This window comes from Temnothorax americanus, unplaced genomic scaffold (genome assembly GCF_048541705.1).
Source record: "Temnothorax americanus isolate GAGA-0224 unplaced genomic scaffold, ASM4854170v1 Scaffold3, whole genome shotgun sequence".
Taxonomy (NCBI): Eukaryota; Metazoa; Arthropoda; class Insecta; order Hymenoptera; family Formicidae; genus Temnothorax; species Temnothorax americanus.
This window is the reverse complement of record NW_027509442.1, coordinates 5,426,517-5,450,253: the sequence shown is the minus strand read 5'-3', so window position 1 is coordinate 5,450,253 and position 23,737 is coordinate 5,426,517. Positions and strand designations below refer to the sequence as shown.

At 39.9% G+C, this 23,737-nt stretch overlaps 1 protein-coding gene across 9 annotated transcripts in view; it reads right to left on the bottom strand.

Annotated features, from left to right (window-relative positions):
• Window positions 1–117: 117 nt before the first annotated feature.
• The window catches only part of LOC143900330 (disks large 1 tumor suppressor protein-like), a 332,595-nt gene continuing 308,975 nt past the window's right edge, over window positions 118–23,737 (bottom strand). For 6 of the 9 annotated variants that reach the window (XM_077411538.1, XM_077411537.1, XM_077411539.1 and 3 more), the window contains 11 exons: window positions 10,887–11,100; window positions 10,455–10,612; window positions 10,004–10,253; window positions 9,266–9,368; window positions 8,632–8,670; window positions 6,949–6,990; window positions 3,504–3,653; window positions 3,252–3,424; window positions 3,029–3,138; window positions 2,846–2,937; window positions 118–2,582 (listed from right to left, as the gene is read on the bottom strand). In XM_077411538.1, coding sequence (XP_077267664.1) covers window positions 2,473–2,582; window positions 2,846–2,937; window positions 3,029–3,138; window positions 3,252–3,424; window positions 3,504–3,653; window positions 6,949–6,990; window positions 8,632–8,670; window positions 9,266–9,368; window positions 10,004–10,253; window positions 10,455–10,612; window positions 10,887–11,100 — 1,441 coding nt within the window. In that variant the 3' untranslated portion in view covers window positions 118–2,472. The remainder of the gene's footprint in view (window positions 2,583–2,845; window positions 2,938–3,028; window positions 3,139–3,251; window positions 3,425–3,503; window positions 3,654–6,948; window positions 6,991–8,631; window positions 8,671–9,265; window positions 9,369–10,003; window positions 10,254–10,454; window positions 10,613–10,886; window positions 11,101–23,737) is intronic. The other 3 variants (XM_077411543.1, XM_077411540.1, XM_077411545.1) reach the window with 3 other exon arrangements.

Genomic DNA, 23,737 nt, shown 5'->3' with positions numbered 1-23,737 from the left:
AATATGAAAGTAAATTATTCTAACGTCATCTTAATATTTTTATATATATATCGTAATATCCCGTATTCTCTACAAAAGATGAAAAAAGTGGGAAGGGGATACACGGACCACCAGTAGTAAAATTGGTAAAACGTTTATTAACTATTTAAAAACGATGAAACAAGGTGAACATGAGATTGACAATTTAATAAGTAATATTATTAGACTATAGAGGTGTATAATAGGTGTCTGCGGTAATTATTCTCTTTATATACGGTCTTTTACATCGAGACAGATATCTTTCAACTCGGCGAAGCCAGGCCTTTTGTCCTTCAGGCACAAGCCGAAGCTCGTCGCTTCGTACCTCGTTCTATCTCGTATAATAATAATCGCGCTTAATAATAATCTAGGACTCGCGGTAAGAAAAAAAAATAGCCCGAAAGCGTGTCCGCGCGATATTATCATTTCCCCGCGAGTGAACGTTACTACGAAATAAGGGAAAGAAAACGTTCGGCTCTATTCCTGGCGACAGAAGTGATCGTCGCGTGTCGCACCCGCATACGTTGGCTACATCATCATTATCATCATCGTCATCATCATTTATTATCATCATCATCGCCATTATCCCTCGTAATCGCGATTCGCGTATCCATATCACGACAACAATGCGGCCTATATTACAATTAAATTATCGTAATGACACCTCGTGTTTACAACAATTCGATTTCCCGCCTCGTGTTACATTGGGAGAATCAATTATCGTACCTTCTCTCGCGCATGATTAATGCTAACGGAAACGGAAGGAGCAAGCGGACAAAGCATTGTGTGTGGTGGCACGTGATCGCGAGAGCTCGCAGCCCGATGAACGAGCGAAGGCCAAGCGAGGGAATTTTTCTATTAACAGCCGCATTCTGGACGCGAGTTCATCTGATGAGGAATCTTCGCTGATTGTTCGGCAAATTCAGTTCTTAGTACTCCACGACGGAACCCGATTGGCCGCATCTGCGCTCCTTCTTTTCTTTTACGAATCGCCAGTTTGTCCGTTCGCGCCTTTCGCGACTCCCCCGTGTAGTAAGTACATCACACATCGAACTTCTTTCTCTTTCTCCCCTTCAGCCGGATGCACCGAAGACATCGTGCAAGCTAGATCTCACGTTCGATCAGCGACGACTGCTGACCCGGTGCCAAGAACTATATCTTAAGATACGAAGGAGCGGCATACACCTACGCTCGCGCCGAAGCTCTTCACGGGAGCACGACTGATCGACGTGACAATTCCTTATCTCGTCACGATGCTGAGTGACACCATGGGTAGCCGAAACGCGCGCGAAAGAAAAACCTTATCAGGCTCTCCTTCCTTCCTCTAACATCTCTTTTACGATCCTTATTTTCACCTACTACGCCCCTCCGTCTCAGTACACGCGAGTATATAATATGTATTTACAATAATATCTACTATAATAATAATTTAGTAGTGATATTTAAATTACAATAGTGTTTTTTTTTGCTCTTTCTTTCTGTCTCTCTTTCTCTCGTTTTTCTTTTTTTTCTCCCCTCGCATCGCCCATTCCACAAATATAATGTTGCACATAACCCAGTTACTGGCTTAGTCATCTAGCTGTACAAAACATTATATATCGTTATGTATATCTAGCATCTAAAGATTTGTCCTGTGAGGTTTCTTTTCTCTTTTTTTCTTGCTTTTTCTTTTTTACTGTTTCTTTTAATCCTGTGAGGTTCATTAACACATACACAACGTCGTTAGGGCTACGGTTTTCTCTCCTACCAGCGGTTTCCCCCCTTTTCCATCGAGTTCATCGAATTCGCTCGACGTTCTCGGCGCGCTAATTGCGCTTAAGTACATTAAAAAATACCGCGCTCGAGTATAACCGAAAAAGCGCTCGCACCTCGCAGCTGATAGCTCAGTTGAGTTTGAGAAAACTCTTCCGAGTTGTTTGCTAACTTTCGGTTTCGGCATCATACCCTGATCTAATCTTCTCGAGCAATTGTACAACGCCTCTAAATTCTCTCGCGAGGTTAATTAATAAAATTAGGGACGATCACACACGAATCATGCGATAAAACTTACGAATTTTTTCCTGTCATTTTTCTATCAGAGACATGGATCGCGATAAAATTCAACACGATGAGCACGCGCGAGTGTACTCATTTCTCCTTTCCCCCTCTCTCTCATTCGATTTTGAACTTAGAAGAGAATAAATCCGCGTCCCCATTGACTTTATCAATTCTCTTCGGGGAAATGGTCGGTGATATCGTGTGCCCCATCGTTTAAGTATTCTTTCGGCTTAAAATCTCTGCGGCGATTTACGTCGTGTTACGCGTCTTAAGTAGGGACTTTGTGCTACATGGATATGGGATACGGGAGGGAAGGAGGGATTAGGAAAGGATGTTAGAGCATTACTTAATCGTATCTATCGTGAATAATTAAGCTTGTCGCCTCGGTGGCAGGGTCCAGGCGTGGGGGGCAGGACGTCACAGCTGCTGGTCCCTGCAGGGAACCCAGATGTTCGGTCCTGATTGCTCGGAGATGACCTCCTTCACCTTCACATATATCTCTTCGGGAGTGTCTCCTTGAACGACGGCTGTAAGCAAAGTACAGCGGCGGGTTAATTTACGCGAGAGGATAATTTAATTACACGAGAATATTTAAAGTGTTTGTTATTTTGTTAATTGCCTTTGTATGAATTTCAATAAGTTGCATTACGCTGCTTAATTGTTATGAGCATTTTGATAATCAAAAATTAATAAAGAATAATATTACAGTGTGCTTGGCTGAATTTTATTTATAAAATCAAATTTAACGGTCTATTGTAAATTTGTTTATTTAAATGTAAACGAGACGTACCAGTAAAATATTCACCAAATTCTTGTTCCATCTTGAGAGCACGCTCGTACGTCTTCTTCGCTTGCTCCTCGGTCATCCTCTTGTTCATCTCCCTGTAAAATCAGAAGCATCAGATTTAATAGAATAGATAATAACACGAAATCTTTTAATATTAAAAATCAAACGAATGATTACTGAACTCACATGACAGACTCTACTGATTTCGGCTTGATGAAGATGGCAACAGGATAGAGTTGTGCTACTTGTAACCTCTTGATAGCATTCCCACTCACATCAAGAATACAGTGCTTGCCCTGAAAGCAACAATTGCAAACATTTTTTCGTGATTCCTCATCAATATAATACAATATAAAACGTAAGTAAAAAATATGGGAAATCGATCTTGTGTTACCAAAATTGTGCATACCTTTTCAGCCACCTCTCGCACAGACGCGACAGATGTACCGTAAAGATTGTCGTTATATTGTCCAGCCTCTATGAACAAATGATTCTGTATGTCCCTCTCCATCTGCTCCCTCGACGCCACGAAGTGATAATCTCGTCCATCCACTTCGTACTCTCTTCTACTCCTAGTAGTGTCTGCAGGCAAACGGATAAAGATATACAGTGCCGCAGGAAGATTATTATCAGTTAATATAAGCATCAGATTATAACTTACGTGGAACACAGCTGCCGAATTTATCAGGGAACTCGGAGATGAGATCATCGTTGATGCGGTCCTTGAGCGGTCCGAGAACGATCACGGGACGCGTGTACTGTATCGTCAACTGCTGTACGGCCTCGTACGAGAGCACGTTCTCTTCGCTGCCTGTAATCGTTTTAATCGAATGTATATATGGGCGACTCCGCGACGCGCCCCCTCCCGAAAACCCGAAAAGGGAGGCTCGTCGTAGTCGGCTCGTCATTACATCTCCTTCAACGACGCACAAATCCGCTCAGACCCACTCAGACAGCAGAAAAAAGAAAAAAGCGACAACACTATCATCCAAGAAGAGAACAAACATGACCCGAGCGGCCCTCTTGCCGACCCCGCTTCCGAAAGGATAGGCTCTCTGACGACGGTCCCCCGTTGACATCATTGATTAATTGACACTTCCACGAAACGGACGCGGGACAATGTTACACACAGAGCGATATGCGTTCATCGGAGTCACTTGAAACAATCTCTGGCTGGTGACTCGATCAGCAGACCAGTCAACAGCGACAATCCTTCAACTGTCTCAAGCGTACTCCGGTTCTTGGCTCCATTGGCATTTCGGACAAGTACAACATTTCTCTTTTAGAACGAGTCACGAGCATGCTCTCAGCGTTTGAGCGAAATCGAAAGCAAGGGAGGCAAGCTATACCTCTTAATGACTAGAAAATTTAAGCCAGGGACGTCGGGGGGTGCAAGTGACGTTAGTATGTACAGCGACTATAAACCAGTACTCTGCAAAGAAAGAGAGAAAGAGGAGAAACAAAGAAATAAAAAGAAAGAGACAGATATATAGAGGAAAGTTGGGGTGTCCATTCGTAATCAATATCACGCGCCGCTAACATATGTTACGAACTAGATATTAATGCGGCCACGTCGCTTCTTCCCGGGTATCAATCGCGACAATCGAATATGTGATCCAAAATTTTCAGAGCGCGAGGAAGAGGAGCACGCCGCCGCGTTGCCGGCGCGACGGGAAAGAAGCAACGCGATTTCCTCGTCTATTTGAGCGCCCTAATTGCGTTCTGCTGCTGTTAATGTCTACAGGCTCTACGACGAGAGGAGAAGGAAGTGGAGAGCGGTGGAAAAGAAAAAAAAAACGAGAAAACACATCGTGATAGCGGCACGTCGCGCGGCCGTCGACGCGTCTCGACGGTAATTCAACGCGACGAGCAACCCGAAGGAAATTAACGTTTGTCGAAGGAGACAGACGTTTCTCCATTAGTCCCTTAAATCGGCGCATTGTACTCGCGATTGCTTTTCGATTTCGATCGCAACTTTTTTCGTCGGGAAATAAATTTGGTGAGAAGTTACAGAGAGACCGACGAATAATGTAAAATCGATAATAGCAAAAACACGATGAGAATATCGACATTATCTTTCCCCAAATTATATTTGTCTATTGTAGCAATCGCGGCAGTGTTTAAACGAATTTCACGATCTTGATCCGCGTCCAATTTGCGTATAACAGCCGGGAGCATTATTAGTGGAAAATCGGAAGATCGATATCAGAGATCGTTAGCTGACACAGGGATTGCAAACAACATTATTCAGTTATTCACCCTCACGAATATATATATGTATATATTTTTTTCCCGGGATAATATGCCCGTCGACAGGGTTACAAATCGTCTGCGATCTGCGTTAGTTTTCTATAGGAACAAATCGGCTTTTGCGTGCGCGCGCCGCGCCCACACTACGGTTCACACATTTGCTCTCGGCTACGACTTACTAAGCTCGTCATTGGGCTCGTCGGCCTCCTTTTCCAGATAAACTAACGTGAGTTCCTCCATATACGGCAGCTGAACGCGATACAAAATTTCTCTACTCCCTGCAGCGCAAGACAAATCTTAAATGAATAAGAAACAGAGAGAGAGAGAGAAAGATGGAGATAAAAAGAGAGATTGAAGGGCAATATACGTGATGAATGAAAGGCGAGTGATGGACGGCGGCGACGGAGGAAGAGTATCGGACAATTAAGGTCCTAAGATGAGACTATAAAAGAGTGGAGTACGAAATTTCGCGGATGGGCAACGCGCTCGTGTCGAGTCGCTCTCGGTAATCGGCGAATTCAACTCGAAATTATATTGGCAAATATAATACCTATTTCAAATTTATAGGATAATAAATTCTGCTTTTATAGAAACATTATGTGTGGAAAATAAAAAAAAATTATTCTTCATTAATCGTTCTATCACGGGCAACGTCCATATATGTAGACGTAAATACATGATAACTTCGAGTAAATTAAAGTAATGTTTACACGAGTAACCTGAAAATTTTAACAAGTTAAACATTAAACTGTACTTCCATTTTTTGTTTTTTTTTTTAGTTTTCCAAAGTTTCTCCAAAAATTTATAGCTAACGATCGCCAGTGCTATTCTATTGAGTATTAATGCTCACTAGAGTGCAGACCACCTGTACACGGAAAAAAAATGATGTTGTATCAACAGCATCAGTGTTATTGAGATAAAACTTATTGATGCAACATCAATATTAATAAACAAAAAACATCAGATAATTGTTTTAATAATTTAAATATTTGATCCATCAATAATATCCAATTGAATTAACTATTTATGCTTGTGGCAACCTGTGACGTCGACGTTTAATTACAGCTATTTCATTTTTTTTTCCGTGTATTCTTTAGGCTTGAATAAATTTCTCATGTATATGCTTTAACTATAGGAACCTCTTCATTATTAACTAATGAAGATTTCGAGTTGACCTTTCATCTCGTATGCGTATGAAAATGCATACTGCCATTGAAACAAAACAATAGGTATGCTATAACTACCCACGACAACGTATAATAAAGGCCGACATCATATATATTATATAGATTTGGTTGTTGAATTATTGCTGGTAAATGAACGCAAGCGTGATCGATCATCTCTCGCAAGAAGGAAATATGGTGGACGAATAGAGGGATGAGATTTCCGGTCAGAACATTTCACAAATACTATAATTGTAAAATTTGAAATGTCATTGTTATGCATTTTCGACAAATTTTGCAATGCTGAATTTATATTTTCTAACTACGTGAACGTGAATATCAAGCGATATTTATTTCATGTTAAATAATATTGTAGCAGGTATAATGAACGTTAACACACGATAATTAACACTAATGTAATTCTTGTATCAATATTAATTATATTAACTTATCCGAGCACGTGCGTAATTGCGAAACAAAATCGTGACCGAAATTCATTATCCCACGTGACTGACCCAGGCAATACGATATCTCTTCGGTGTGAGGAAGAGTATATAGGAGAGATATATACAGAGAGAGAAATAGAAAAGAAATAGAAAAATAGATAGACAGAGAAAAGGGAAAGGAGGGTGGAGCTAAAGGTAGCGAGATAGAAAGAGCGGGAGCGAAAAGAGAAGAGAGAGACATGATTACCTTCAGTGTTAGTGTCGTCCTGGGTGTAGCACAGCATGAATGCTAGAACATAACAAGTTGAATACATTTCAGTATACGTTGCGTACTAGGTAAGCGGCCGTTAATTATCGCTAGAATTAATTAGAAGCGCTATAGACTCTCGAGGACTCTCCTAATGTGCGTGCGCGATTCCGATGCAACGCACGAGATGGATTCGATGGACCATGAAGATGCGAGTGTGTTTGCAGATTCGAGACACGACACGCGAACGGATTCGAATCGGTGCCGAATTATTCCCCTTCCTTGGAGTCGTAATTTAATTAATCGTCATAACCGAATATCTCGCAAGGGATGCAACATCCCGTCGTGCAATGAATCACAGAACGTTTACATGTTATTTGTCGCGTTATATGTCTGTAAAAACTGATCGATTACATGACAAAAATATATAATTTGCCGATTATGATCGTATACAGATTCAAAAATTTGCAGAATTATGCAATAGCAAAGCATTACGTTAGAGATATAATGCAAGCGCAGTTTGTATATCATCGAAGTGTTTTTTTTTCTCTCACGACATCGATGGATAATCGTTAAAGTCTCGCTCGCTACGGAGACACTCATGCTCGAGAGACTCATCGCGTCTGTGACACGAAGGAAAACAAAAAAAGAAACAGTATATATCAGCTGTGTGTACAACTCAAGACAGTGTGTGGTAACGCTTTTCCTTTTACCGTCAGCTAAGTGTCAAGAAGTGTGTGTGTACCTTCCAGCTCGTCAGATCAGAGACCGAATCGCGTGTTAAGTCGCTCGAGGAGCGAGATTTCTTCACGATCTAACACAATGAAAATGCGACGTACATGCATCTAGCACTGTAAATATTTCTTTCTCGGTTTTAACGATTCCTGAGGTATCACGCTGAATGCATCTGTGGATGGAGGATGATGTGCTTCGTGACACGATTTTTTGAGACGAATGGGGGATGTGTCTCTATCGCATCAACTATCCTTTCGTGGAAGAAAGAAAAAAATAAAGAAAGAGAGAAAAGAATGCGAGCTACTGCTGAGAGGAACATCGCTCTACCGTGCTGGACCGTTTTTACTACGGGCTACCTGTGAACCTCTAATAAAGAAAAGCCGAAAGTTAGAAGCGGAGTCGAAAACGGAGATAAGAGCGTGTCGGTCGGGGTGTTAGTTTTAGAGATTCTACGCGTGGCAGAAAAGTTCAAAGTGCAGTGTGCATGCGCAGGCGAGGTCGGAGGATGCAAACGAAGCTGCTGCAACTGCTGAATGATGCACAGTGATTGCCCGCGCGCGATGCAACATTGCGAGATTCAACCTCGGCCAAAACCCGAATTCGATCCGAGACTAGGTGAATTACGCTTCGTTAAAAACAAATACTGTAAACAAACAACTTTATTCATTGTAATGTAAAAAGAGATCTTGCCCTCTCATTTTTTTAATTCTGGCGATCATCGTTATACGTTAACAATGTATTTCATTGGAAATGGAGAATCGGAAAAAAAGATTCTTTATATTATACATAAATTACTTTATTTAATTTGACATATCGCTAGAATTTCGTCCCAAATCGCGTGTTTTGGCGTGGATTGCAAAGCTTGCGTCACTGCTGGCGTCATTGTGTATGAGAAATGGCGAAAGCGCAACATTTACAGAGCTTATTACTCTTAATTAAGATACTTACGGGTGGGATCGTTCTCATTCTCGGGTGTGGTGGGTGTTCCTACATAAGCAAGCAAAACAAAAACACATGTCACGTTTTCACATCGTAAAACACAAAAGCTCATTCGGGACTTGGGCATGTCTGACCGGGCTCACCGCTCCGGAAGTCGGGACTTCATATCAATAGTATTTCTTGTTCAAATGAAAGTTGTATTGCCGATCTCCGCACGGAAAATGTTACGAACCAAATTTCCAACTTTTTTTATAATTGCGCATTTCAAAATTTTGAAAAAATTTTAAATGGTAATTACCAAACATTGTCAATGCATTTAAAATTTAGGTGAACTGGAATTATAGAACACACAATATTGACAATATTTTTAGTTACAATGTCCTCAGTCAAACTTTTTGAGCTTGTTGCAAGACGTTGAATTATAAATTATTAATAAAAATTGAACCCATTGATTGTGAAGACTGCGGCCTGAGTCTTGAGGGTGAGAAATAATTTCGTAATTCAGCGGTTAAATCGCACGGTATAAGTATAGGCGAATACATACGGCGAGAAAAAACACGTAAAACACAATAAATATGGGGCCAGAACATGCACAGAACGTGCAGGAGGGGCAAGGAATGACAATTATATTCTAGACACTCACGTTCCTGATCGGAGCCATCCTCAGACTTATCGTCTTTACTCTTCATGAATGGGAACTTCCTGCTAAACGAGAAGTTCTTCTTCTTCCGGTCTAATGTTGATTGCTGAAATCAACAAGTTTACTGCGATGCGATCGACAAATCACACAGTTCGTAATTTTGTGCGCCGATAAATCCATTCGCGAGAAACAATTTTATCAAATATCTACGGTTTTGAAGGAAATAAAGTAAAAACATTCAGTTAAATTAATTAAATTTGTTACAACAAATCTGAAAGCATTAAATTATGCGTGTTACGAATTATTTCGCATCGCGAGAATGTCGCGGAACCAACAGTTTAGACTGTAAAGACACTTTATTAAAAATATTCCAGTAAATTTCAAGACAACAAAGTGACAATATCAATTCCTTCATCACTTTAATCAGATTCTATGATTTAATATTTTATTTCGAGTATTCTCGAGATGAGAAATCAAACTGATTATCGAAAAATATCGAGATGGGAGAGAAACAAAATATCTTGTTAAAGATAAAAACACACAATTAAAACAATTACAGTCATACAAAAATCTGTTGTCGTTAAACTGTATGACAATTTTCGTACAAATACGAGTTAATGCTTGAATTTATTACGAAAGAGTTGTATCTATAGAATCCTTTCAAATAAAATCGCGTTGTATTATATTAGTTCGTTATTTTCGGAGAAATTAGGCGCTTTGAGAAATCCCAGTCATACTCACCTTATCGAGAATGACCGGCATGTGTCCCTGGAACTTGACAGAGCGGTCTCTGGCACGCTGCTTACGCTCCCATCGCCTGCGCGAGGGTATTATGCCCAGACCTTCTTCCTCGCCCTGTGGGGTGACTCTTCTCGCCTGCCACCATTCGTCGTCGCTAGCGTTCGTCACGTGCAAGATCTCGCCGTAACGGAACGCCAAGCCGCGGCTCGGCAGACCATCGTCTTTGTTGGGGTCGTAATCGAACAACGCTCTTTCGGGAGAAAATATCGTAACGTTTACCTTCGTATTTTATGTATACGCGAGGCTACTTGTTAATTAATTTGCGTTTAAACAATTTCGACATCGGGGCTCTGCGCGATGTCGAAGTCGTTTAAATGCAGATAATTAACACTCTGCGAATGATTAAGCGATGAAAGATAATCGCGGAAGTAATAAACGCGCGCGGAATTACCTCACGTAGAGTGATTTCTTCTGGGAGGTCCTCATGAGGGTGCCTGTCATCACATTCTGTTGCGAGATTTGTTGTTTAAGATCCTGGATCTTCGCCTCGAATCTATTATAGTCCTCGGGTTTGTATTGCACCACGATTGTCACTGTTTGCCCAGTACCCTGAATACCGCGTGAATTAAAAATAAATCGTATACATAATTTTCGACGAATCGCAACTTCCAAAAATTTTTTGAGGGATAATTTGCAAACACCGAAATGTCGTGTCCTCACCATTCTTCGATTATTTAGTATTTTAATTCGAATTTCGGTTAACGAGGCATTTTATACTAAATTCTTTTTAATGAATTATGTATCTTTCCCGATACTAAAGTGACTTCGTGAATTTTTCTGATGATTACACACGTTTAATAAGCAACAGTTAAAGATCTCTTACCTTGAGAGCCGCGGCGGCTTCCTCGTGGGTGGCTGTTCGGAGATTGATACCATTAACGCTCAATATCTGATCGCCTCTGCGTAATTCACCGCTGAGATCGGCCGGACCTCCGGCTAAAATAAACGAGATGAAGATGCCCTCGCCATCTTCACCGCCGACGATGTTGAAGCCCAGACCAGAGGAGCCTTTATTCAATACGACGGTGCGCACCTCCCTGAAAAATTAAAAGAGATGGCCCATATTCAACACCGAAAGTATTCTCAAAAGTGTAAAATCGCTATTAAGTATCATCGTATGACATATTTCTATTTAAAAAATATCCCGAGATAAAAAAGGTCAGTTAATTTCCGTCGCAACTCAAGCGCGCCGAGAAGATGAAACTGATTTATAAATATTTATAAATCATAGACAAGCGTGGATGTTCCCAATTTCAGACTTACGCCCAGATACGTTTCGCGTGTCAACGCGCTCGTATTTGAATCGCGAATCAAAATGCAAATTTCTGCGATTCTTATAAGCGCGATTATCACGTTAATTAGAAGATTCCGTCGGGAAATTCGTGCCACACGGTTTTCGCCGTGATTTTGAAGTGTACTCCGTCGTAACGAGACGTATTATGCGAGGACTCGCGCGAATGATGGCATTCTGAGTACGCACTGTACTGTTCCACTCTTATTGAAGGAATATAGGGATTTCATTAAAATAACACTGGGGATCGACAAACATATTCGGTTGCGAATTGCATCAATTAATCTCGAAATCATATAACTTTAATCATCGTAAAATTTTAACGAACTACATATTTCTCGCGGAGAACGAAATTATTGATCAATTTTCCAATGTAAGTCGTATAACGAAAACACATTACGCACGCGTGCATGAATTAATTATTCGATATTTTTTGCTACCTAAAAAAAGAAAGATAAAAAAGGGACTGCATAAAGATCATTTTTTTCCGGAAACTTTATCAAAACAGTTTTTCACATAGTCGCTTTCTGAGATCGTAAATGATGAATGCCAGCAGCCCAATAATAGCAATCACACCGTGAATTCATATAAACGGCACGAGCGTGACGCAAAAGCGCGTCGATCAATGAAAATGCCCTACGTAAGCGCTTATACGCATCGGGCGGCCGACTCGGCGGTACACATTAATCATCCATGTGGTTACGCCCTTACACACGCACACATACATATATGTAGCAAGTATAAACAAACTAAAGAAATCAATTCGTGGAGGTTTACTAATACACAAGCTAGAAAAAGCGTCTCGGCCATTCTGGCGCCAACTCTGCTACGTTCGACGATAAAACAGCGGAATAACTTTTCAAATACGACATTCGCGTTATTCCTTTACTTATCGCCGTTTGAAAATCTTTTTTATTTATGGGCATGCTTGACGTAGAATGTCCATTCAATTTCAAAAGGGAGAAGCGAAAACACGAGGGTTGCGCGTCATCACTATCGTCCAGGATGGTTGCATAACGTATAACGCGAAAATATCCGCCAACGACGTACATGCAACCTCGAGGCTCGAGGCGCAATTGCTCGACGACGGCTCTCTCTTGCTACGAAGACCTCGAACGGTTGATACGTTGCCGCCGGGGACACAAGTTAAAGTTCACGTTACACCACTGTCGGCTCGCGAGACAGCTACGAGCGCATCCGGCTGCCTACCCTTCGCTTATCTTAACCCCTAACGGATGCAATTCGTCCTTGTGTCGGGCGGTACCCGAAACGTCTATTATAAAATATAGCGATGCTACGTTTTACAAAGATCAAAAACGTTGCAATTATTATTAAAATATTCTATTTAATACAGAAAATCATTTTATTAATAGAATGTTAGTATTTCGACAAGTTATATTGTTAATAATGTAATAAAAATAGTGATGTGTAATATTTCGTAGTTAATTCTTTGTATTATCATGGCGCGTGAAAAAATAACTCGTGTTCTTAGCGTGAATACCAATGAGTCTTGCTACCAATAAAAAGAATAGGATTCTACAAAAGAGATCGGACAGTTTGACACGCCTCAGGGAAACGTTTTGTGGCATTATCGTCCTTTTATTGTCGACACAGATCGAAATGAGTCAATTCTGATTTGCAATACGTTTCTTCGCTTCTATTGTAATAATACAAAAATTACAATCGTGATAACAAGTTTTAATAAGTTATTCTTTGGTCTACTATTATTAAAAAATGTTAAAGAAGAGAAATAATGGTTAGGTGTTCCAGAAGAAGATAAAAGACTGTACAAAGGAGACATAAAAAAAAAGGAAATTATCGAGATGATTTCATCTTCAGCATAATCTGTTAAATAGTTTCTTTCCTTCACAGCAAACGTCACATTTCTCATAACGAAATTCTAGATTTTCGTGTGCCACTGTATATAATATAATTAGCTAAACGACAACAGAGTTTAGTAGAATCACTCGTGGTTAATATTTTCAACGTGAATAGAAAATGTCTTATAAAAAGTTCGAGAGATAGTATATCGTAAGAAAAACGAGTACCTTCTTATCTCAACTAATCTTATCACATCTAATTTATTGAGTCGTTCGGTGATTGATACAGCTGTCGAATCGCTCCATCCATCGCATTCCCGAGATTCTCCGTCGCGATTGGCTCGTGCTAAACGGGGATTGCGTCGCGTCTCTGCGTGGTGGAGGAGAATGCGCACCGGATGCGCGTAGACGTCCGCGGCATATGCTTCCGTCAGTCGGACACGCGCGTCAAGCGTCAACGTTGACGCGTGTCGCTAACTGGTCGTGTCTGCGACACAGAGCACATTATCTATCGTGTGCTCTCGATTCGAGGCTTTAATTACGCGTATTCGCAACGCGTGCCGACCCCCTTTCGTGACGGATAAGTTCGTCGCAGGAAACAGATTTTCCACTATCGCGATATTGCGTAATATATAAAGGGGGAAATGAGAGGTTTATTCCGCGCTCGGAAATACTTCACGACTAGTACTTTACGACAAATCATGGCAATGCGACAACTTGAGACATTTCTGCACTTTAGGAATCTGACTGGTAGCACAGTAATGTTGTCTAACCACGCACGCAAGAGCGATTCAAAATCGCGGACAAATAAAATAAGTATTACTTCATCGTTGAATCTATAATAGATATGACGTAATAATATATTAGATATGTGTAGAAATTAATTTGTAGAAATGTACGTCGATATGTGATAACCAGTTAAGAGAACTTCAACTGAAACCAAACAAAATTTGAGGATAATCCGCTAATTAATCGTTTCCGAAAAATATTATCGGCTTTTTACTTTTTGTAAATTTTTTGTACGATTTTTATACAGATCACGGAATCTCATAAATATCAAGATATCAATGTTATAAGTGAATTGGCTACATTTAAAGCGGATGTTCAAATCGGACGACCATTCGATACACGCAAAGTTTTCTCGTACGTGAACATACATTCAAAGATTAATCAAGGTCAATATTGAAAATGTAAGAAAAATTAATACATATCAAAATCACATGTAGGTTGTAAGTTTTAGACTGTCGAGATATTAAAGAACCTATATTTTCGTAATCCTATAAAGAATTTAGCTTATAAAATAGAAAGCTAAATATATCAGGATTATAAATTGAAAAAAATTATAGATTAGATTATAGATTTATTAAGAATTTTTCATTGTTTTAATGAATTCTGTTAGTCAGTTACGTCTTGTTTTGTAGGATACGGCCTTAGAATTCTGAAACGCTATATATAGGACAACTTGTATACATCTTCTTTATCCGCTTGCCGTTTCGTTTATTCATCAGAAGATCACGCAGCAATCGCGCAAATTACTGTTTGCTGTCAACCCTGAAAACGTTCTCCGTTTTTTCCCCGCTTTACGACCAAGAGTAATTCCGCCTAATGTAATATGTATAGTAACGGTACCAAACACACACACACATACACTCTCTCATACCATTTGAATCGTATCCCTCGCTCCTAGGGCACTCCACTCCCCCATTTTATCATCGAGGCAAACATCAACGAGGATAGCGTCTCGCGCATCTAGTCTTACATGTGTCCATGTCAATAACGCACTCGATTTCGCCAGTAAACAAGCGCAATTTCTCATTCACCATGTCTGATTTTTCATCTTCTGGTCGCGACGAACAGCGCGATTTATCTCAACGAACGAACGAACGAACGATCGCGCGCTCGTCCTCGATCCACTCGCACTCGCGCATTCGCGCGCACTCGAGAACGGACGATTCCGCGAGAACCGAGGACGCGCACCTGTTCCTCCGCAGCGCGGAATGACGGAACGATATGACGTAATGCCGCTGCGGTTCCGCTGCGGAAGAACGAATCTCGTCGCCGATGCACTTTCGTCGATAGTCAGCGCGTATCAGCGAACATCCCGGGTCCCGATCGATCGCGATCGCGGGGGTCGATCGATCGCGGAAGCGGAAGGAGAGCGGCGGTGAACGAAAAAGCAGGAGAGAAAGAGAGAGACAGAGAGAGGACAGAGAGACGGAGCGAGGGCGAAATGACGCGCGATCTCTCGGACCAGCTGGCGCGACGTTGTTGCTGGTTCTCTCTCCCTCCGTGCTCTCCTTCGACCGCGAATCAACGACGACGTCCCGACGTCGGTTGGGGGCGTCGCGACGGATTAAAGGCCGCGGAGCATAGGTGGCCGCCGTCGTGTCGTGTCGCCATGCGCCGCGCCGCCGAGGCGGCCACTGCGAACTATCGTCAGGATCGATAGAAATAAGCTGACTCTCTCTGGCGCGCGCTGCAACTCCGCGTCGCAACCCTCTTTTCACCACCGCCTCGCAGCACCACCATCGTCCACTGCCACCGCCACCACCACCGCCGCCGCTCTTTCGGAAAACTGGGGCAACCCGCTAAACTTTCAGCCCTTTTCGCACGGTCACTTTCAAGGCCCGATATCTAAACATATCGGCGAAAAAACATTGCTCGCGCATTGAAAAAATAAAGTATGATGCAGAAATAGACGTGGATAAAGATAGCAAGATATATTTATCCTACCCCTGGAATAAAATTTCTTAGATTATACGGGAAGATTTTTATTTAAAAAGAAACGGGATGGAAAAAGAGAGCGGGATATATAGACGTTGTACGTGGCAGAGATGGATGAAATGTATATATAAAAAGTGGAATATATATAGCGCACAATGAGAGAATATTATATAATATAAATAAAAATTAGGAATATCAAAAAATATAGAAAAAACAATGTTGAATTATGAGAAAATATGGGGCTAATACAAAGAAGAAAGAAATGTAAATAATACTATACGTAGAAATAATTTCTGCGAACCTAATATGTTAGTATAATATATTCATAAGAAACTTTAGCAATTATAACTTTAACATACTAGATCACATAATAAAAAAAATGGCTTTGGAAAAACGTAAAAATATTCGCTTTGATTGCCCGGTCAGAGGCAAGATGAAATATTCGTTCAGACGAGGCAAACATTTTAAATAGAATGAGAAACCGACGGTTCGATTATAAGAACTTTCTCCTGACGATTGGAATGTTTGAAAGCGGAAGAATTCTCGGCATTTTCAATTGTTTCAGCGAAGAAAAAAGAAGTCGTGAACACAAAGCGCGCGTAAAAGCGGCGAATTAGAGGAATGCGCGCGCGCGCCGAAGTGTTGCAACCAATTAGATACCCGACGAAATTTTTATCTCCGAACGCTAACAGACCGGGAAGAAACTTCGAAGTAATTAAAAAGCCGGCGAGCCCGATCTCCGTAAGAGAAGCGTTGAAAAATTACATTTCGCGATTAAAACCTCGGAGCATCGGTGAAACGATTTAATTACGCGTCTCCCGACTACAGAGTTATCTCATCTTTCCTTTTGTCCTCTCCACCGGGTACAATAACAGAGGCAACCTGGAGAAGTGGCAATTAATATTCTTCATTGGTTTGTGTGGCTAAAGCGGGGCAGTGCCTCATGGAACATAAATAATGCACATTGCAGCTTTAAATATGACGTTCTCGTGAAATAATTGCATGTCCTCGCAATTTTCTCTAGTATCTTATTATATATTCAAAGATTAGGTGCAGTCTTATAAGAATAAATGACCGGAAATATAAGGTTTTAATTCTAATTTTTACTCAAATGACAGAAAAACGCTACATGAAACGTTACAATAAAAGAAAAGTTACATTATAATAAAATATACAAAAAGAGAGAAAATGTATATACTTTAATTTTTTAAAAGTAATTAATCACTTTGATAAATAAATTAAATTAAAATATGTATCACAAAAATCTAATATTATATTGCTATTATTTATAATGTTTCTCAAAATATGCGATATAATTACACAAAACGTTCTATTTCTTGCGTACGCATTTTAATTAATAACGCAAACTCTGATCAATTTAGAATCGGCTTCTCTTTAACCTTTAACGGATGCGTCGCAAGTTTTGAATTATAATCGGATTGCAGGAGAGTCTTTACGCAGTCTTAGACTAAACTAATTGTACTTTAAACTTTCGGGAATAAAATAAACTGCTAAATTCAATTTTAAATTTTAGATAAAGTTTTCTTTGATAGCATTTTAATTGGATCGGAAAAAACTTAATTACATACAAGAAAGACACACGATGTTAAAAACTAGAAGACTGCGGTAAATGGCAATTTCGATCCCTTGATTTTCGCGCTAATGAAAAATTGACTATAAATTGATCAAAGGACCTGTTGTTGAAAAATAATGCATAAGAGAGTGAGATCACCTCCACTGTATAACATACGTTATTTGCACCATTAGCGGCTATTTAATCGCAAAGCTTTCGTTTCGGCTAAAAGTAACGGAGGGTCAATCGCGAGAGTGGATCGCTCGAGCGTGCACTTCGGGGTTAATTTTTTTCTTTCAACTGTATAGAAATCCTCGTTTGTGTGTGTGTCATCGCTAATTGCGGCGGCGAGTGCAATCGAAGCCAGTCTCGTGAAAATGGAAACTCACTCCCGACGTATCGCTTCTTCGATTGACCTACTTGCGGAGAAACGCGCGCGCACACCCGCCACCCCCACACGAATATATATACATACATGATAGCATCCCCTGCGCTCTCTGCGTTTCGATACAAGAACAAGCTCCGCTGCTGCCTCCCGCAGCATCCACCGACATCGCGATTTTATGAATACTTATCGGCAAACGTTACGACACGTGGACCGTCAGCAAGCGTGAAAATAAAGGCAAAAGGCTTCCTTGAGATAGGACAGAATGGCATCGCTCGCAGCTGATAAGTATACTCTCTCATCGTATCGTGCAGTTTGCAATTGTAACGCGAGACGCTCTGCAAAACGCACTCGAATAATACCTATCTTGACGAAATCATTATATGCTTTTACAATATAAGTGAACTTGACCGACATATGGATAACGCAAGTAGATAGAAATAAACTTTATACGGTTAGGCTGAATCTAAGTTTGCTAAGGCGAAAAAATGTACATAAATTCACGCGAATATTATTAATAATAATAATATAACAAAAGATCTAGCCCGATCGTGTAAGGCTTATTTCTATCTAATTATGCTTTTAGTCAATTGTCGCTCGTGTATACTGATTTGAAACAATCCCTTCTTCATGTAGCATAATTTATTCATATAATTATTTACATTTTCTCCGCAACAAAAAATATGTATTACGTAAATAAAGTTAATTTTTCACATTAGAAATATATTTCCTGCTGTCGATTTGCATGCTGAAATTCAAGTTTCAAAAATATCAAGTTAAATTATTTTATCTAAATGAAATTTAACTAAATTTAATTCACTTTCGATATAAAAACAACCCAATATATTATTTTATTCAACAAGAATATTATTCGAGTTTGTCGAGCTAAAGAATTGAAAACTTCTTGTTCTCGGCCTATCTCGGAATCTTATTCATATTCCCGAGGAATATCCAGATAGAAGCAGATGATATCCAGTCGAGAGTTGCGCCAATAGCACGTTCTCCGGAGACAATAGGATCTGTATCGCGAAGATATGAATCTCTCGACTCATCGATATCCTCTTCCGTAAGATGCTTCAAGAGACTTCCAAGGACAAGAATCGATCCAACTGTATTTATAAACCCGGAGGTAGCTTTTCAGGAGACACATGAATACAAAACGAAGCGACGAACTTTATTAGAAATAAAATATTCACTTATTAGAACTTTCCTTCTTTTTTTTCTATTGTAATTATGATGAAAAAGTTGAGAAAATAAAACAAAACGTATTAAAAGTAACATGCAATAATTTTTAAAATATAGATATTAATATATTTAATTTTTTTTTAATTGAAAGCATTTTATACTTCTTATTATATATTTTATCTTATTCTCTCCTCTGTGCACATAAGTAATTCAATGGTTTAATTGACGACGGCATTTTTCCTCGAAAGGAGGGCATTTTTGTTCATGAAAAATCGATAGAGGATGTCAGTCGTTGTTTATTAGCATGGGCGTAACCTAATGCTGCGCGACGAGGTGGATAAGCTCGTGCGGTCTTGACCCGAAAAGCTCGAAGTAACGCGAGAGCGGAGTCACGGTCGTGTTCAGCAAGGAGTGGCGTTTGACCCTGCTCCTTATTAAAGGACACTGCGCGACCGCGCGCGCGAAGGTGTCCTTGGAGCGACTGCGCGCCCGTGGGGACCCGCCCGGAAAATTTCAAGGTTTGGCGTACCACGTGTTCCTTCCTATGCTGGATACGTGAAATTGTGCACCCTCAGGGCGAGGGGAAAACGCTGATAAGCGGCATGCGAGCCACGTGCGTTTTACGAGGGGCGCGCAAAGCGGGTGACATACGGGCAGATCATTACCGACGAAAACGCTACCCAAAGAAATAATAGTCCACAAAGACATATATTATCTTGTTTATTTGCTTCTTCCATTTCTTACGTAATAGCAATATCGTTTGCTCTATTTCAATAGAAAAGATCTCATTTAATTTCAAGTGGAAATATGTGCCTCTCAGGCTTCCATACAGATTCCGAATCCAATCAATTATCTGTCTTTCATTCATGAGGAAATAAGGATTAAGCAATTGCGACGAAAAGGAAATGGAGATTTTCGAAGGATTGTAAAGATTGGCCGATTATAAAAAGCTCCTTTTTACTTCAACCCGAACATCACGTTTCGCGCAAGAAAACCCAGAAGGAAGTGATCGGAAGAATGATCCTTCCATGCGAAAGTCTGCCGTTCGTGACGCGCGTAACACAAGCGGAAACGAAAGCACGAAGCATCGTGTCGAAGTTTCAGGACTTTAATGAGATTTCCCGGGGCCGTGTATCGAACTTTCGCAACGAAATATCTGCGAGCCTGATCGTTCTAGCCTCAAGGTTGTCTTGGTAAAGATTGCTCGCGTGTCTGTACATAAATTACATTAGATCTCCTGTTGGTGGCATTAAAAACTTTGTCGCACCGTGGGAACGATGCTTTGAGAGAATAGCGGTAAGAAGAATTTAATGAGCATGTATTATAGCGATCCACACATATTAGAATCTCTGGTAACTTCTTCAATTTTTATTCGAGCAGTCACTGGCATCCACGTTACATACTACCTTCATGACACTTAAAACACGTAAAAACACTTTTAAGAACAACTTACAAGACTCTAAATAAAGTAAATACACATATACATATATATTATTATATTTTGAAACTTTAAAATCTAAAATTTTAATTTATCCTCGCGTTTTTCTTACACAAGTTCCTTTTTCAATCGAAATATTTTATTTATTACGAATATGATATTTTTATCTTCTTGCTATTCTGTATTTTTTATATCAGACGGTATCCTTTTTAACGAATGCGTTGTTAAGGAAGGAGCGGAGCCAATTTCTTCCCCTAATGTCAGTTGCGATCGTAAAAGCGAGTAGGTCGAAGCTTATTCGTACGGAACAGCAACCCGGGCCTCGTAAAATCACGGCCATGACCTAAAGCCAGATTAAGGGCCGAGGTTTCGTCGCGTTTTTCCTCTCGTGGCCAGAGGGGATTCTTTGTCGCTTTGACCTGGGTCAACTAGTCTAACTGGAGAAAAGAACTATCTACTTGAAGACACTAATCTCATTTCGACCCGCCACACGAGCAGTGAATTGTCACTGGAAATATTATTTTATTATACAACTCTGCGAGAGATAGGAAACCACAAATATAATTTCCTATAAAGTTCGGTTTATTTTTAAAAAGCGTCATTTATATGCAACGTGCTCATTTAATAATACGTTATAAAATTTATTTGCAAAATACGACTGAAATGTAATAAACATCATATAATTGTTCATCGTTCTCATAATCGTTAAAGTTAATTGAAATTTAATTGATATTCTGTGTTTCTTCAGATATAAAATAGGAGAAAGGCATGTTTAAATTAAACATTATTTTTATACATTATGTATTCTGATATGTAAACACGTACTATATTCTGGATAACATGCACAAAATTCATTAATAGAATCGAATTTTATTCTCTAAATTTTCTTTTGCTCTTTTTCCCTTCAAATTTTATTTTGCAATTTATGCATTGTCTAAAGCAAGTTTAATATCGACACAATTCTGTGTATATATAAAGATGTGATAAAGGCAAATATAATTAAAATAAAATATAAATATACAATCAAACCAAACACGCAGTACATAATAATCTTATTCTATAAAATCCACCTGACGTATTGCAATTTCATAATCGATACATCACGAAGCATCTATAACAAAAATTAGTCCGATTAGTCGTGGAAGCGTTGATTCGCCGATAATTGGGACGCGCACTTTACGCAGAAGTTACGGAAGCAATTAGCGCTTAATGAAGCGATCGTAGGCCGATAGTATTGCCAGTGTACAGAGCGTTCGTGTGATCCCTGGAACGGAGATGCGCGCGTAGCGTGCAACGAGAGTTGAATCGAGCAAAACGAGCGTAAAGCCCAAGCGGTGGCAGGCGTTGTAATTTGAACTCTGTGTATATATCTTCATCTCTCTTCCTTTCTCTCTATTTACTATTTGGATGCACCGCTAGAGCATGGCTTGGCGGCCCGTCCGTCACAATTACATTGCCATTTCGTTCCGGCCGAATAACGCATGTTAATCCTCCCTCCATTCCCTCCCCCCCCCCGTTCTTCATCCAGCCCTCCTCTTTTAATGTCCTCGAACTTACTGAGTATTTATACGCGTGTTTGCGCGTCGGCCCGGTCACGGTGTTACATTCTCGAGTGCTCCTTCGAATGAGGTGTCTAGCGACACCAGGGCAAGTTGATAAAAATCAGACAGCGAAAAAATCAACGTGCTTTCACGATTAGCTAAACGCGACGTGAAATTGTATATTTTTCTAAAATTTTTTCATGATCTGGAAAATAAGGTACATTGTGCGTTGCCTGTATTACAGTTTACGCAGTCTCTGCCTTCATAGTAATACTCAAAATTCGCATTAATTTTTTGCTTTCGATCTGACGCTTTGCCTACCCTAATACACGCGTATTACAAAAGTTTAGAGTTGTAATCTGCAAGAGTTGCTAGACTATAATAAATCGTCATAATACTACCAACCGGATCGATATTTCTCGCGTAGTAAGAGAAATTAAGGCACTCACAGGCCAAATCTATGTTATCGGTCATGTCGACGCGATATGCAAAATAAAAAAAAAATAAAAAAAGAATTGACCAAATAGAACGCGATTTGATCGCATCGCACCGTCGCCGGTTAAAATTTCAGTCGCGTTTGGTTTTCGCCCGCGCGACAATTATTGAATCGCCTGCCGAGAATTTCGAGTGAAAGAGAAGTCTCCACCCGCGTTGATGTGGCTATTCTGCACTATGAAGCCGCCGGCGATGGCGGAGAATCCGGGTTAAACGATTCTCCACGTGTAAAGGACACCATTAGACGTCGATTTTCTCCGGGCGTATCAATAAGCGCAGCAGTTGCGCGTCGGAATAGGGTCGATCTCTATTTATCGAGGTAGCTCACTGGATTTAAAATTAGGTTCTATAAGTGTTTTTAATAAGATTGGGCTCATTTAAACAAACTTTTCCAATTTGTAATTTAAAATTCGATGAGATAGTACATATGCAGATTAAATTCATTTTACTAGATTGTCTAATCTAAAATTTGTGCTCTGCTACAATTTCTTATCAATTTTATAATGTAACTGTGCAATTACTGTGTGTTAAAAAATGTCAACGAGGATTAATCAAATGGAAAATAATTTAAATTGAAACTGGATCATTCATTGATTTGCGACAGATGCTCAAGTTCCCGTGTTCGTTCAATCATTAGGTAATTTAATGTTTTAATTGCTCTCGCACTTTTATTTTTTCATTACTTCGAACGAAATTATAAATTCTAGAAGCATTTATAAAAAACATTTACAATCTTAAATAAATTATCACACATAAAGTGTGATAGCAATTTTATTTTATTTCGTTTAGATAAGGAATCTCCGCGGAGAGAGAGAAAAAGCACTTATTTTCAAATATTATGCTGGGCCAATTATCCTATTTAATTGTATGTTACTTTGCGAAAGACCAGTCTCGCGACAAATCGGTGAATTAAAACTAATACTTTCAAATACGCCTTATCTTGCGGTGGTTTAATAGAAACACCACATAACTGCCTAATAAAGGAAGAAAGTATAATTATTATCCTTAGCTTATGCGCGCATTTATGTAGCGGGACGCACGTAATGTCATTCTGCCTTATTTTGCTTCGCGTGAAAGTTGTCATTCGCGAAACAGTAATTCGTTAACTCGGTTAACTCGTACCACATCCGCAACATGTTCCCTTTTCTATTTTCCTAGATAAGATATATAATTATAATATAATTATAATCTGATAATAATCCACACAATATGTATATATTAT